We start from the raw sequence: 15,804 nt of genomic DNA on the forward strand, positions 1-15,804 counted from the left end.
ATTGTGTTGATTCTTAGCCCAAGCAAATGGGAATTTTTAAATGGAAACATGTAGGTGAATTTCAGGAGTCTGAACTTTATAAAACAAAATTTTGTATGTGAATCTCTGCAAAGAAGATCCATAGCTGGGCAGCCCTGATGGCTCAGTGGTTTAGCGCCACCTTCAGCCCCGGGTATGATCCTGGAGACCTGGGATTGAGTCCCACGTCGGGCTCCCTGCATGGAGCCTGCTTCTCCCTCTGCCTGTGTCTCTGTGTCTCTCTCTCTGTGTGTCTGTCTTGAATAAATAAATAAAATCTTTTTATTTTTTTAATTTATTTTTTTTAATACAATCTTTTTAAAAAAAGATCCATAGCTTTGGTTAGATTCTTAAAAGATTTAAGGATTACCTTTTTACCTTTTCTAAAGAATGATGTCAAAGTACTGGTGGGAGTTTTTTGTGTTTTTTTTTTTTTTTCCCTACCTCTGCTAGGATTTGTTCTCTGACTTGCAAATTTCTCTGAAGACTAGATATAAAGAGACTGCCAAACACTGATGAATGTTCTTGAGTTCTCTTAGGCCTACTGCTTGGCATCCTTTGGGTCAATTCTTGTACTTCAAGGCCTTTACTGTTTTAGTTAGCAACAGCACAGTGAATAGAAATGTCTTAGGTGTACTTGAGTCCATATCCAGATTCTGCTGCTTTCTAGCTGGGTGGCCCACACTTCTCTGAGTTTTAATAAAGGAGATAACACAAGTAAAAGTAGTAGCACAGGTTGTGGCTCATGGAGGGCACTCAGTAAATGGTGGCTACTGTTATTAGCAGTGAGATTATATTCCTTGTATCTTAGAGAGTTGGTGTGATAGGGAAAACTGATTTTACTTTTTGGTGAGAAAACTAGGTACTAAGAACCATTTAATGATTGTGATAAAGGAGAGAAATCTGGAGGTCAGTTTTTTAATAAATTAAAATGAGTTTTTTGATTACTAAGGATTAGCACAGGTAAGATAACTACACTGTTGTGAAACCTTACACTTTACACTTAATGTGTTGGGTTATAAAGGCTTGGATTTAATGAAAGCTTAATAGCTGTATTTCTGAAAGCAGTGTGAAGATGATTCATCTAATGAGGTGCTACCCTTTATTGTAGAATTCAAAGCAAATATTTATTCTAAAGGTCAGCCCTGTTTATTTTTTTAAGCTTTTGAAGTTACCATTTAGGTCACCTACTTTGTTTAAATTAGTCTGGCCACATAGATTTTTCTAATGGTTTGTCTTCATTAATAGCCCTGTAAAATTCAGGGTTTTTAGACCTTTATTATTATTGTAGGCTCTGCATTGACATTGATGCTTTATTGTTTTGTTTTTTCCTTAAAAATATTACACTTTCCATGCTTGCATGTGACCATACTTTGCTATGGTCAGAGAGCTCTCATTCCTTTTGCCAGTTCAGGGCTCCAGGCATGTTTGTTTTTAGTATCTAGAAGAAGCAATTTAGAAAACCACTCTAGCTGTCCTTTCTCAGGTACATGGATCTGTGCCCCTATTTTATTGTTGGCTTTGTGAGTAATTCCTTGGTACTGTGTTAGCTTCTGTTTAAGCAATGACAACTTGGATCTGGGGAAATAGAACCTGAGGTCCTACTCTCCACTCTGCTGCCGACTCATCAGGTGAGCCCTTTACATGCCATTTCTGGAGTCTTTGCAGTTTCCTCCAGGGTACTGAGTGGAAGACAATGTAGGTTGTTAGGGGAGCTTTGAGAAGTGGAGAATTTTATACTTTACTTTATATAGTGTATTGAGTTGATGTATTCATTGATTTAGCCACATATTAACCAAACTGGAGGGAAATTCATTATAAAGAGCTTCACTCACTCATATCCTGAATCTCCTGCATTCTCACCTGACCTGTAGGATGCCTTTGTTCCAATTAGCAGTGAGAACTTGGCCCGTGGTGCTAGGAAATCTGTTTACTGCGGTTATACATGGATGGTAATAATAGTTTAGATCTCCCAACTCCTTATTTGTGAGAATCAAATGAGAGATGTGAGTACCTTAAAATACTATAAAAAATAATTTTACATGAAGAAATTATGACTAAAGTGGGATTTTATTATATATAAACTCAGAGGTTCTAGTGTCCAAAGTGGCTTTTTCCAGTTTGACTATTCATAGTGAATGGTGGAGCATATTTTGGTTTCTCTAAGCCATAATTATTCTATTAACTGTTGACATTAAGGCATGTTTTAGTCTGCAATAAAGCTGGTCAGTGTCTGTTAACAAGGGCTAATAGTCTGTTTTCCTAACTAGTTAATTAAACAAAAAGACACAAATACCCATCAAGCACTTTGGAAGATTTTACAGGATTTCTTTATAACAGTGTTTTGAAATTAAAACAGAACTTTCTAAAATGAGGGTTCAATGTGTTTACTTTTTCTTTTTCTGTTATATAATTGTATTTCTACAATAACTGAGCATGTTAACCAAGGTGATAGCTTAATACTGATGTAAAAAAAATACTGATGTCACATAATATATCATTTTTGCTCACACTTTGATATCACTAGAAACTGTCAGATGAAATGATTTTTTCTTAGTAGCCCATCCATAGTTTCTTCATGATTTATTAAGTTGGAAAACAGATAACCTGGGGCTCTCAAGATGATAGAAATGTTATAAAAAGCAGTTACGCCAGATATGTTTTGAAAGCGGTTTAGTCTGATGGTTATATTTATTGGTAGTGTCATGGTACATCTTGAATATTTCATGATCTACCTGAAATTCATCTTTTACTGGGAAAGTTGTACTTCACTCTGTTTGACAGAAGTATTAGAAAGTGTTAGAAATTGAACCATTCCTCTTCTACAAAATAAATTTCACTTTTAAATTGTATATCCTTGAAACTCAATGCAGTGAATTTAGAAATGCTGTTTGTTTGTTATTTGAGATTAGGCTTTATGACAGTAAAATTGTCATATAATTGTAATTTGGGTGTCTGATTAATTGTTACAGAATTAGGCTCCAGCTTGAAACCATTGGGTTTACCCCCCACCTCCACCCCGCCCAACCCCTGTGCTTAGACGGTAATTATAACACAGCTTCCTTCCTTCAGATGCCTTCACCCTGTTCTGTACCCCACCACCCACCTGTTTATCTGCACTCTGCTCCCACCACCTCTGTGGACCTCGGGGTTTCATTTGCACTTGACCGCGTGGTGTGGTTAGAGGGGTAAGAGGAAGAAGAAAGAAGCCCCTCAATTTGCTTGCAGGAAGAAACTCGCTTGGCTGGGAGGAAGAGGAGAGGGAGGGTGGAGGCTCTGGCCAGTGTGATGCAAATGAACCTTGTCTCTGCCTTGGGACCTATTTGTCTGGGGCCCCAGGAGGGCTCAGTTAAAGGAATAGCAGAAAACTTTGTTGGCACTTTGTGTTTTACCAGTGAGCTTTCTGGGGGGAGCTCTGAAGCCTTGTGCTCTGCAGGGCGGGCGCTGTAACTTAGCACCCAGCCCTGCCCACTTGCTGCAAGCTGCAGCTGCCCTTCCCTCCCAGGTCATAGCTGACTAAGTGGCCAACCACGTGACCTTTTTCAGTTCTTAGCATCTTACCCCTCTGAAGTATATGGCACTGCAGACCCCTTCCTTAAGACTCGTATTTTCCATGGTTTCAGGATACTAGACTCCTTTAGTTTTCCTGCCTTTTTGGCCATCTCTTGTAATCTTCAGAGGATCCTCTCTTTCTCCAGCCCTGAACTGTTGCCGTGGCCCCAGGGTCCACTCCGTCACGGCTCTCGGTCTCCCAGAGGTCTCTTAGCTGCTCCCAGCTTCTGTGCCTGTTCTGGTAGCTTGCAGATCTGTTTCTCACCCTAGCCTCTCTGCTGAGTTTCAGTTAGTAGCCCCCTTCGAGTTTTAAGCTCAACTGGTGCCAGACAAGATGGGCTGACCGCCACCCTGAGTCCTCTGGATTGCGAACATCCGCTAACTGGCACTCCCCTTAAGCCAAAACCAGATACTGTTTCCAAACTCTGCTCCCCCTCCACAGCACAACTCATTGTTGGTGTCACAGGAAATTTAGGATGGTTGTCAAACCAGGGAAAATGTCTTCCACGTTTCCTTTAACGTGGGGGCTCTAAGATCTCAAGGCATTTCAGGTTTTCTTATGCAGTGAATAGGCCTAAAATACGCATTTTAATCAACAGCCCTCCTTAACTAGTTTGTTGATGTCTTCCCAGTGGTGGTATCAAATGACAAAACTAATACAAGGTAATAATGCGTCTATCCTTGACTCAAGGGAAAAACAATGCACAGATTGTGGAGCACAGTGCCTCAAGCAGGGGAGCACTCTTCCTGAGGGATTTGGGCAAGAGTGAGTTTTATGGAGCATTAGAAGAGGCAGCACGGAAATGGCATGATTACCTAGGAGGTCAGTGATTTCCTTATAAGGCTAGCAGGGCCTGTTTGCTATGTTAAGGTAAGCTAGCCAAGCTGAGTTGGAGGGTTGTGATTGGTGTTAGATTTCCTTGACAGCGAGGCATTCTTTGTAGTGCGGACTGACTTGGGTTTAGATTTATGACGTGGGCCTGGCCACTGGGGTAGCCTCCATTTTGTGGGTCCTGTTATACGAATTAACTTAACTAGTGTGGCGTATTGTAAGTTTTTACAGGTCTCGTAATTGGAAGAATTTTCATGGACAAGCTTCTGGTTTTGTATATCTCAAACCTTGTTTAACCATTTTTCTCCTTTACTATTTGCATAATCTAGTGCTAGGAACCATGATACTTAGCCGTCTCACAATAAAACAATAATTTCCTGATGCCTTGTTGTGTCATTTTGGTGGGAAGTAGGAATATTCCTGGAAGGCAATCTTAAGCCAGGGTTGCCGGCAAGAACTTTACTCAAAGGACTATGAACCACATCAGTATTTTCCGCTAAACCCAAAGCAAATGTGTTTCCAAATCTGCTTCCCTTCAACCAAATCTGGTGTTACTTGTCATGAGAGGAAGCATAATGGAGGGTGTAGAAATGGAAAGAGACAGAAATTTTAACTGATTGTGGTTAATGGAGTCATTTTCCCTCTACCATTCTGAATTCTCTGCTGAGACTTCTGTAATAAAAGATTAACAAGAGAAAAACAGGAGTTTATTAACATGTATACCTCATGTACATGAGCTACCAGGAGAAAACAAGACACTCAAATGGGTAGCTTCCAATTCAGGCTAAAATACTGTCTTTAGCTAAAGACAGAGGAGAGGAACATGTAGGGGAGGCCAGTTGTGAAGAAGTTACCGGGAAAAGCAAGGTAAAATTTGTTATACAGATTTCAGTGGGTGCCTTTTCCAGTGATAATCCCTGGAGGTAACTTTAGAACCTTAACCTTTGTCTTTCATGATAGCCAGGAGAGGAGATGCACCTTTATAAATTTATGTCCTGCTTTTAGGCTGATAGAGGAAGGGGGCAGAGCTTTCTTATATCTGCTGCTTCTTAACTGCCTTCAGCTCAAAATAATCCTTATGCCGAAGTGGTATATTTTGGGGCGGCATATTTTGCCACCCTTCATTAGCATATCTTTTGCAAATTTTACAGAAATCTATGTCCACACAAATATTTTGCTGTGGCTTTTCTCAGGGCCTTGTGTAAGTTAAAGGGCTTGGATCTTAAACTTCATTGGCCGTGTAGGGAAGGAAATATGGTTTCCCCCTATTCTTCCAAGTTCTTGCCTGGAACCCCAGTAACAAAAGACCGATTAAAAAGGGAAAAGCACACAGATTTATCTAATGTAAGTTTTATGTGACCTGAGACCTTCATAACGAAATGAAGATCTGAAGAAGTGATTAAACCCGAGTGTTTTTTAGGCTAGTTTGATAAAGAGTGAAGAGTCTTTAAAAAAAAAAAAAAAAAAAAAGTGCTAGATTAGAAGGTATGAGCTGAGCATAGTTAACTGGGAAATTTAACAAGGCCTAGTCATTAAGATTCCTTGCTGTATCCTCTGTCTTGGAGATAAGGATGTCCCTGTCCTCCAGGTATAGGAGCACACTTCTCATATGAGGATCTTATGACCTGCCTCAGGGGAGAAGGTCAGGGAGTCCTTCCTATACATGCTGCTTCTCAACTGCCTTTACCTTAAAAGATTAAGTATGCCAAGGTGCCATGTTTTGAGGTGCGGTATCCTGAACCCCATCAGCTCCGTGGTAAATCTTTCTCTGCCTGTGTTCCTTTTGCCCCTTATCTATCCTAGGGTTGCCATCATAAACACTCCTTCCTCCTGTCCTCCTTTCTTCTCTCTGTTCTACAGCAGATTGAAGGAACTGGCGATTTGGTATGGTTCCCGCTGCCTGTCCTTTTAGGGAAATGCATTCCCAGTACTCCTGGTTAAAATTCTGAGTTTCATTTCCCACGGAATCATTGTTACACTGTGTATGAGGTTCTTGGTCCATTATGGGTTAACTAAACCTTAATAAATGGCTACCCTGGGCACTGAGCCAACATATATAAATAGCTTTGTTTTCATGGGAAAATGTGTTTAAAGTTCCAAACAACTAATTCACACATGAACTCTTCTGCAAATTGGGGGATGTCTACATGAATTACGGAGGCTTAGAAGGGGACACACCAATCCGGCTATCTCGGCCAAGTGTGGTTGATTTGTTTTGTAGTTCTATTCTACTTGTTCAGATTAAGTTTCTCACTTTAGGGAGTAAACTTAGCATGTTATATTTTACTCTCTTTCACCACCTCTCCCACCCCCCAGATTTTAAAGTAGTGTGAGAAATTAAAAAATGAAATTAGGTGTTTTCAGCATCATCCTTAGGTTTTAAAGACTATTTCTAAAGAGTTAGCCATATTTAACTCATCTTTCTTTTTGAGCCATTAGGACTTTAAATAGAGGGCACTCTAATCTTGAGATGTGGCTTTTTTCCTCCCACGAGTACGTGGTCTGGGGGGAATCCTGAAGGTTCTATACTTTTATGTTAGAAAGATGGGGAAAGCAAATATAAACCTTAAATAAGATTGAAAATGCCAACTTTTCCTTTTCACTGACTCCTAGGGTAATCATCATTTCACAGAAGATGAAAATGAGGCCTGCAGATTCGTTAGTGAGAGAGTTGGGACTAGAACCCAGGTCTCTAGATCCCCAGCCCTGGCATTCCACTTTTCTGGGGCTAGGCCAGGATATACAAATTTGAAAGATTATTCTTTACTTCTGGATCTCAGCCTATTTTGTAGTATGTTTCCTATATTTTTTTATTCACAAGGCAGTCAGGGTCGATGCCTTGCCTCTTAAGGCTGGAATACTGAAAATGTGATTGTAGAGGGACTTAGGTACCCAGATATGGGATTAAAAGTGACTTAGTCATGGAAAAGAAGCCACCGCTGACTTAGTACCTTAGTTTAGGCAGAATTGAGAGATTGGACAGTGACAGAGAAAATCAGATTGTAAGGCTTCAGAATGCATATGCAGTGTCAATTCGTACTTTCTCCCATATTTTTAATATCTGCCACAGTGTGAATCTCATGGCCTTCAAAAAGAGCTTCACATGTGAATTTAGGAAGTAAGGGAGGAACATGATTAAAAATCTTAGCAATTTTGAATTGTAGTACTTTTTCCAAATAGAGTATTTCCTGGGTACTTGTTCTATACAATAAGCAATATTCTTCACTCTAGCAAATAGACTTCTGCTTCAATGAAACTTGAATATATACAGTGTGACCATTATAGCAAGCTGGGTAGAAAGCCTTTCCACTCTAGAGCACTTCAGTGGAGGGCCACTGGGGGTAAGCAACAGCAGCTATTTTCCCTTTGTGTCGGAAGTGCTTTGAAGAGTACAAGAATAGTTAGTTCAGCCACGGGACTTCAAACCACGGAGGACTAACCGACCTATTGCTGGCTTGAAAATTCATTTTGCCTGCTGTCCTTTTTGGGGGGACTTTCTTTGAAGAAAAGTGCGGGCTCTAGTTGAATCTGCACAAAACATGGAGCTTGCAGGACCTGAGAATGACGTGTCTCCAGGTCTTTACGAGCTGGCTGACTGTATGCTGTACTTCAATGGGCTTGCCCCTCGCCTGTTTTGCACTTGGGGCACCATCAAGTGGCAACATCAGGAACTGAAGCTGCCTCTGTAGAACCACTCCCTCTTCTGCCCAGCGCTGCTGTATGACATTTTTGCTTTATTATTTGGGGGAATAAGCCTGCTTTGGATCAAGAGTTATGGGGAAACGATGAACTGACAATAATAAGGTTGGAGATGTGTCTGGCAGTTGGATCCTTAAGCAGCCATTATATCCTTTTAATCCAGCCTTACCAGGGAGAAAAGTAGATATGAATTTCAGGCTTTTTTTCCACAAATAGCTAGGTGATTCCCTCACTTGAGGTAGTAGCAGTTATCTTGACTGCAGGATATGATGATTCAGATGATTTTTAAAGTCAGAAGACATCCACCATCTGCTATATCCAGGGTAATATGCCCAATGCTGGGCATAATGTGAGGTCTCTGCCCTCGAAGGCTTCCAGAATGGCTTGGGAAGCAAGTGTATGGTGAAAGTTAACAACGCGGCTAATGCCACATGGCATTGATTCCCAGTTTGGCACTCTTAGGGGTGTTGTGCAGGAAAGCTGGAGTTGGGCTTCAAGGGCAGGCAGTGAAGTTATCTGAGGTCTGAGCCATTGTGTACAGGACTTGGGCTGAGATGGAGAGTTCTGTTCAGGAAATGGTGAGAAGTCGAGTTGAGCTAAAGATTAGATTGTGAAGGATTTAAATGAGTGTTTGACTTGCTATGTTTCTGTAAATAGGAATGGGCCAGAGTGAAAGAGTAGAATATTTCATGGATAAATTAAATTTTTAAAGATTTTGTTTATTGGCGGAGGGTGTGGGGAGAGAGAGAGAAAGAGAGAAAGAAGGGGGGGGGGAGCATGAATAGGGGAAGGGGCAAAGGCAGAGGGAGAAACAGATGCCCTGCTCAGCATGGAGCCCAGTGCAGCTCGGGTCCATGACCTGATGATGACAGACATTTAACTGACTGAGCTACCCAGGTGTCCCTGGAAGACTTAAGTTTTGGATATAGCTGTGAGGCAGTTTTCATGCTTCCTACCTCCACCTCCTCCACCCCCCATTTAGTAAGCACTTGAGCTATTACTGTATGAATTGAAGGATTTTCTTTTTATCTTTATTTTTAAAGGTTTTATTTGAGAGCAAGGGAGCACAAGCAGGAGGAGGGGCAGAGGGAGAAGCAGACTCCCCATTGAGAAGGGAGCCCAACATGGCATGATCCCAGGGCCTGGGATTACAACTTGTGCCAGAGGCAGAGGCTGTAACCTGCTGAGCCACTGAGGTGCCCCAAATCGAAGGATTTTAGAGGAGTTCATCTTTAAATTTTTCCCTCATTCTATGCAATTTACAATTCTTCAAAAATTAAAAGTAATTTTTCTGGAAGGAACACAATTTATAAGACCTGTTTTAATTAAATTTAGTGGTATTAATTTCAAAGGGAATAATAGCTGGCTCAGATTTTAGCAGTAACTTTTAAGATGTAAAGGGGTGACAAACCTTCTGTGATTTGGGTAAGGGAGAAAAACACAAAATGAAACTAGGGTTAAGATTGTAGACAAAATGCATGTCCTGAGGTTCTGTGCACTGGCTAGAGATAGGTGACAAAATCTTCTGCACTTTTCTAGTCGCCAAATTAAAGAGGGACCCACAAATTTGGTGAAACTGGAGCAGAGAGAGAGAGGAAGTCATTTTGGGCTGGGACCCAGATGGTGGGAACCCAGGACTGGCATGTTAAGGGTGGTAGGAGAGGCATGGAATCCAAACCCCCAAAATAGTAAAACGATGTAGGATGTTAAATGGTATAGTGGCAATAAAATGGAACATAAGGTAAGATGGAGAGTGCAGACAGGGTGAGGGAGAGAGCCTCGAGGATATTCGAGGAATAGCAAATCAGACAAAAGAAATCTCTGAAGAGTACTGCAGTGGAAGACTTGTCTGGCACATTCAGGAGCAGTAGGGAGGCCAGTGTGGCTAGAGTGGAGTGAGGTACAGAGTTGAGATGGGGGCAAAGAGAGAGGGAAGTGGGACCCACAACCAGCAGTTATGAAGTTTATAGTGACATAAATAGAAGCTCAGCTACTCCCAGCATGTAGGCTTTAGAAAAATGTTTTTCTGTGCATACTCATAAAATGAATGAAGAATTCTCTCAACAGTATCTCCTTAGCTATTGTGGTGTCAAAATGCTTTTGATAACGTCCCTCATTCTAGGCTGGTAGCATAACACCAAAGTGCAGTTCAGTACAAATTATTTTTTAGGGACCTGAAACTGCAGTTCAAATAGGCAATTCTCTGGTGGTCTGGCTCTGTTCAATAAGGAAATGTAAGCATGTGTAAAGTAGTGATTCTTGACTAGTGATTCTCTTTTGGGTCACATATTTCTTTGGGAAAATTAGTCTGGATCCCTCTCCTCCCCAGTGCATGCCTATAGAATCACACCAAATTTTGCATGTTATTAGAATTAGTTCAAATTAGTTCACAATTTCAGAGGGTTCACACCTGTATGCGAACTCATCCATAAACTCCAAGCTGATTACCCTTGGTCTAGAGGAACAAGAAGGCTGCAGTAAGCATAGATAGAAAAACCTGGAGCCCAACATTATTTGTACTGAGAGGACAGATTCATCTGCTTTAACAGGAAGCCAAATTGAGGAAAAGATTGATTTCCATTTATGAAAGTAGATGCGCCTGTCGGGACAGGTTTGAACAAAAGACATTTATTCCACTTTGTCAGGAATGTGGTTGGGAATATGATTTTTCTTAGAGAGCTACTGAATCTACTGTAACACACTAAAAAGGATCCCAAAGCTCCGTCCTATAAAGAAAGCTATGGTAATTTTAGTCTGGAAAAATTGTGAGGCAGATGTTACCAAGAACCGTCTGAGTGACTTAAAAAAAAATGCAATATGTTGGTATTTTTGGTATTTGGTATTCTTGGTAAAGAGTTCATAGAATGTTTAAGCATTTATAGATTCTTGGAGAACTTAAAATCCTTGAGTAATCTTAGGAAGTGAATGATTATTTGCTTTTGGGATCATGTATCTTTGAACCACTTCATGGTGAAAACCTCTTGTTTATTTATCCAGTTACGTTAACTTAATATTTTCATTGATTGTGATTTCTTTTGCATTGCAGTGTTTTAATCTTGGGTGCTTCAGGCGGAGTTGGTACTTTTGCCATACAGGTAAGACAGTTTTTTTTAAAATCTAGGATTAGAAAGATGATTTCCATGAATTTATAAATTAACATATTATAAATTATTTTTTCCTAATAGTTGAGAGGAAGGTAGGCTCAGTAAATTCATCATAATTTCAGCTTGTTCTTCTTTTTTACTTATTTATTCATGAGAGATGCAGAGAGAGAGAGAGGCAGAGACACAGGCAGAGGGAGAAGCAGGCTCCATGCAGGGAGCCTGATACAGGACTTGATCCTGGGACCCCAGGGTCACAACCTGAGCCAAAGGCAGACGGTCAACCACTGAGCCACCTATGTGCTCCTCAGCTTGTTCTTCTAAGAAGAAATTTCCTAATGTGGAAGAAAGCATCAACTTTTCTAGGAGTTTAATATATGACTTAGTTTGTGGTTATCCTCTATAGCAACTATAGGAAAACTTTTAGGGAGGAAGCCTAGGGGTAGTGCAGGCAGATAGAAATTTGCAATTTGGTAGAAATGGATAAGTTGTTTCTAGAATGTATATAGACATGCAGTGGTCAAAATCCTATAAAGATGGCAGTATTCCCCCAAAGTGATCTACAGATTCAGTGCAATCCTATCAATGAGAACTGCCTGTTTTGCCTAAATGAACAAGCTGATCCTAAAATGCATATGGAATTGCAAGAGACCCGAATTGACCGTCTTTAAAAAGGACAAAGTTGGAGGATGCACATTTCTCAATCTTAAAACAATACAAAACTATAGTAACCAAAACAATATGATACTGGCATAAAGATAAACATACAGATCAGTGAAATAGAATTGAGCATCTAGAAATAAAACCATACACCTGTGGCCAATTGAATTTTGACTAGGAAGGCAAGACCACTAAACATGGAAAAGAGTAGTCTTTTTAATATAAGTAATGGTGCTGAAACAGCTAGATATCCACATGCAAAAGAATGAAGTTGGCCCCCTACTTCATATCATATGTGAAAACTAAATCACCCTGGGTAGAGCTAAAACTATTAAACTTTTAGAAGAAAAGAAGAGTAAATCTTCATGACTTTGGATTTGACAACAGAGTTTTAGGTATGACACCCAAAACACAAGCAACAGAAGTAAAACAACAACAACAAAAACCCGACAAATTGGACTTCTGAAAATTAATAGCTTTTGTACATCAAGAGACCCTGTTAAAAAAGGAAAAAGACAAAACACAGGGGGCAAATATTTGCAAATCAATTCTCTAATAAGGGTATAATATCCAGAAAATGTAAGAATTCTTAGAATTTAACAAAAGACAACCCAATTAAAAATTTACCCAAGGACATGAATAGACTTTTTTCCCCAGAGAAAATATACAAATGGATAATAAGCCCATGGAAAGATATCCAGCATCATTAGTTAATAGGGAAATGCAAATCAAAACCATGGTAAGAGATCACTTCACACCTACTAAAATGGCTATTTAAAAAAAGAAAACGGAGACACCTGGGTGGCTTAGGGGTTGAGCATCTGCGTTTGGCTTAGGCGTGATCCTGGAGTTCCAGGATTGAGTCCCACATCAGGCTTCCCACAGGGAGCCTGCTTCTCCCTCTGCCTGTGTTTCTGCTTCTCTCTCTGTGTCTCTCATTAATAAATAAATCTTTTTAAAAATAAAATCTAAAAAAAGCAAAAGAAAACGGAAAATAACAATGTTGACCAGAATGCAGAGAAACTGAATGTACTAGTGGGAATGTAAAATGCAGTCGCTATGGAAAACAACCTGGAAGTTCCTTAAAATGTTAAACCTAGGATTCCCATCTGACATGGCAATTCCATTCCTAGGTATATACCTGAGAGAAATGAAAATGCATGTTCAGGCAAAAATGGGTACACGGATGTTCATAGCAGCATCAGTATTCATGGTAGCCAAAGAGCAGAAGCAACCCTAATGTCTATTAACTGATGAATGAACAAAATGTGGTATATGCAAGAGTGATCTATTACTCAGCCATTAAAAAGAATGAAATTCTGAAGCGTGAATACAACATTGATAAACCTTCAAAACATTATGCTAAGTGAAAGAATCTGGACACAAAGGATCACATTGTAAGATTCCATTTATATCCTGTCCACAAGAAGCAAATCCATAGAGATAGAAAGCCAGGAGCTGGGGGCGAAAGGCAGGAGGAATGACTGCTTAATGGGTATGGGGTTTATTTTTGAGATGAGGAAAATGTTCTAGAATTAGACAGTGGTGATGGTCGCACACATTGTGAATGTATGTAATGAATTGTGTGCTTTTAAATTGCTTAAATTTTGAATTTTAAGATTTTTTTATTTTAAAGATTTTATTTATTTATTCATGAGAGACACAGAGAGAGGCAGAGACAGAGGCAGAGGGAGAAGCAGGCTCCATGCAGGGTGCCTGACATGGGACTCAATCCCGGGTCTCCAGGATCACGCCCTGGGCTGAAGGCGGCGCTAAACCGCTGAGCCACTCGGGCTGCTCTTGACTTCATTTTCATTCACCATTAGATACTGCTATGGTCTAAATGTTTGTATCCCTCAAGTTCATATGTTCAAATCCTAATGCCCAGTGTGATGGTATTAGGAGGACGGCCTTTGGGAGATAACTAGCCATGAAGACAGATCCCTCATGAGTGACATTAATGCCCTTATGAAAGAGGTCCAGCAGAACTCCATAGCCCTTCCACCATATTGAGGACACAGAAGGCACTGGCTATGAATCAGGAAGAGCGCTCTCAACAGAATGTGACCATGCTGATGCCTTGATCTCAGACTTCCAGCCTCTAGAACTGTGAGAAACTCATTTCTGTTTATATACTGCCCAGTCTGGGGTATTTTGTTAGAACAGCCCAGACTTAGACACCCAGGGCCTAGTCCAGAGACAGAGCAAATGTCAGTTAATTAATAACTAGATGGAAGAAAAGAAAAGAAGGAGAGAGGGTGGAAGGAAAAGAGAAATACCATATCCTGCTGGTTAGAGTATGAATTAGTCCAAGCACGTAGTAGATGATGCCAAATGATTTCCCTAAATCTCATTATAAATTGCCCTATGCTAACTCAACCGTTCCACTTTTATGTATATACCCTATATGCACAGTTAATGTGCATGTTTACCAAAAGATATGTACCAGAATTAGAGATATCATCCCCTACTGGAAACAACTCAAATGTTTAACAACGGTGAAATGGACAAGTAAATTGTGGTATATTCATACACCAGAATATTATATAGTCATGAAAACAGACTATAGTTGCACACAGTGAGGTACATGAATCTCATGAGCAGAATAATAGTGAAAGAATTCAGAGCCTGTGTCATTCCATTTAATGACATTCAAGAACAGGTGAAACTAAACAGTAGTGTTTAAGGATCCCGACGTAAAGAGTTAAACTCTTAAAAAAAAAAAAAAAAAAAAAAAGGCGTGCGGGTGGTAGAGGGAGGCAGTTGGCAGAAAGGGTCCCATACTAGTCCAGATGGTGGTATTACTTCTAAAGGAGTGAGAGAACTTTGGGAAGGGGAAAGTAAGGATGCTCAGGAACATGGTGCATGTTCTAGTTATTAATCTAGAGTGATGCTTAGAATACTGTTTGCTTTGTAATATGTTTATATTCCATGCACTTTTTTGTGCGTGTTTATACTTTACAACAAAAATATCTTAACAAAATTACAGTAATAGGACATTATCAAGGTCATACAAAGTCATACAAAGTTATTACGAGAATAAAGAGTAGAATAACATATCTGTAGACAGTAACAGCACATCATAAAACATGCCCATAAGACAGATCAGATGTGACTTACAATTTCTAATTTTTTTTTAAGTTGGCTCCACACCCAATATGGGTCTTGAACTCACATGCTTTACTCACTGCACCAAGAAGACATCCCCAAATGTAACCTACAATTTCAAAACAAGTTTAAAAAATTAAAAGTATACAAGACATGGAAAAAAAAAAAAAAACCCGAGATAAAATGGAACTGGAAAAATTCAGGAAAAAAAAGTAAAAGCAGGGCAGCCCCGGTGGCCCAGTGGTTTAGGGCCGCCTTTAGCCCGGGGTGTGATCCTGGAGACCCAGGATCGAGTCCCATGCTGGGCTCTCTGCATGGAGCCTGCTTCTCCCCTGCCTGTATCTCTGCCTCTCTCTCTTTCTCTCTCTGTGTCTGTCATGAATAAATAAATAAAATCTTTAAAAAAAAAAAAAAAAAAAAGTAAAAGCAAACACAATTATTTAGCAATGAAGACTAAACTAGAAGGAATTCAATAGCAAATAAACAGAACACATAATGCCCTAAAGAGAAATAGAATATATAAATAGGAAGAATTTTTAATTACAAAAGAAACCAACAAGAACAGATTCAAGAGGAAGTGTCAGATTTGAAAACAGTAAAGAAGATTGATGTATGGATAGTAGGAGTCTCTGAAGAGGAAAACAAAACAAGGGAATACAACAAATACTAAAATCTGTAATTCAAGAAGATTCTCTATTTTCCTGAAATTAAATGATTTGAAGCTACATACTAGATGACCATAGCACTTATCTAAGAACATGGACCTGGATTGAGCAGTATCAAGGAAAACCCTAGTTAGTAAAATTACTGGCTTTTAAGAAAAAGGGGCTGCTG

The 15,804-nt window shown here is 39.8% G+C and overlaps 1 protein-coding gene across 5 annotated transcripts in view; it reads left to right on the forward strand.

The window, feature by feature from the left end:
* The window catches only part of RTN4IP1 (reticulon 4 interacting protein 1), a 45,628-nt gene that overhangs the window by 9,700 nt on the left and 20,124 nt on the right, over nucleotides 1-15,804 (forward strand). For all 5 annotated transcript variants that reach the window (XM_077902915.1, XM_077902916.1, XM_077902914.1 and 2 more), the window contains exon 6: nucleotides 11,148-11,196. In XM_077902915.1, coding sequence (XP_077759041.1) covers nucleotides 11,148-11,196 — 49 coding nt within the window. The remainder of the gene's footprint in view (nucleotides 1-11,147; nucleotides 11,197-15,804) is intronic.

The sequence above is a fragment of the Canis aureus genome, chromosome 7 (assembly GCF_053574225.1).
Source record: "Canis aureus isolate CA01 chromosome 7, VMU_Caureus_v.1.0, whole genome shotgun sequence".
In the NCBI taxonomy this organism is placed as follows: Eukaryota; Metazoa; Chordata; class Mammalia; order Carnivora; family Canidae; genus Canis; species Canis aureus.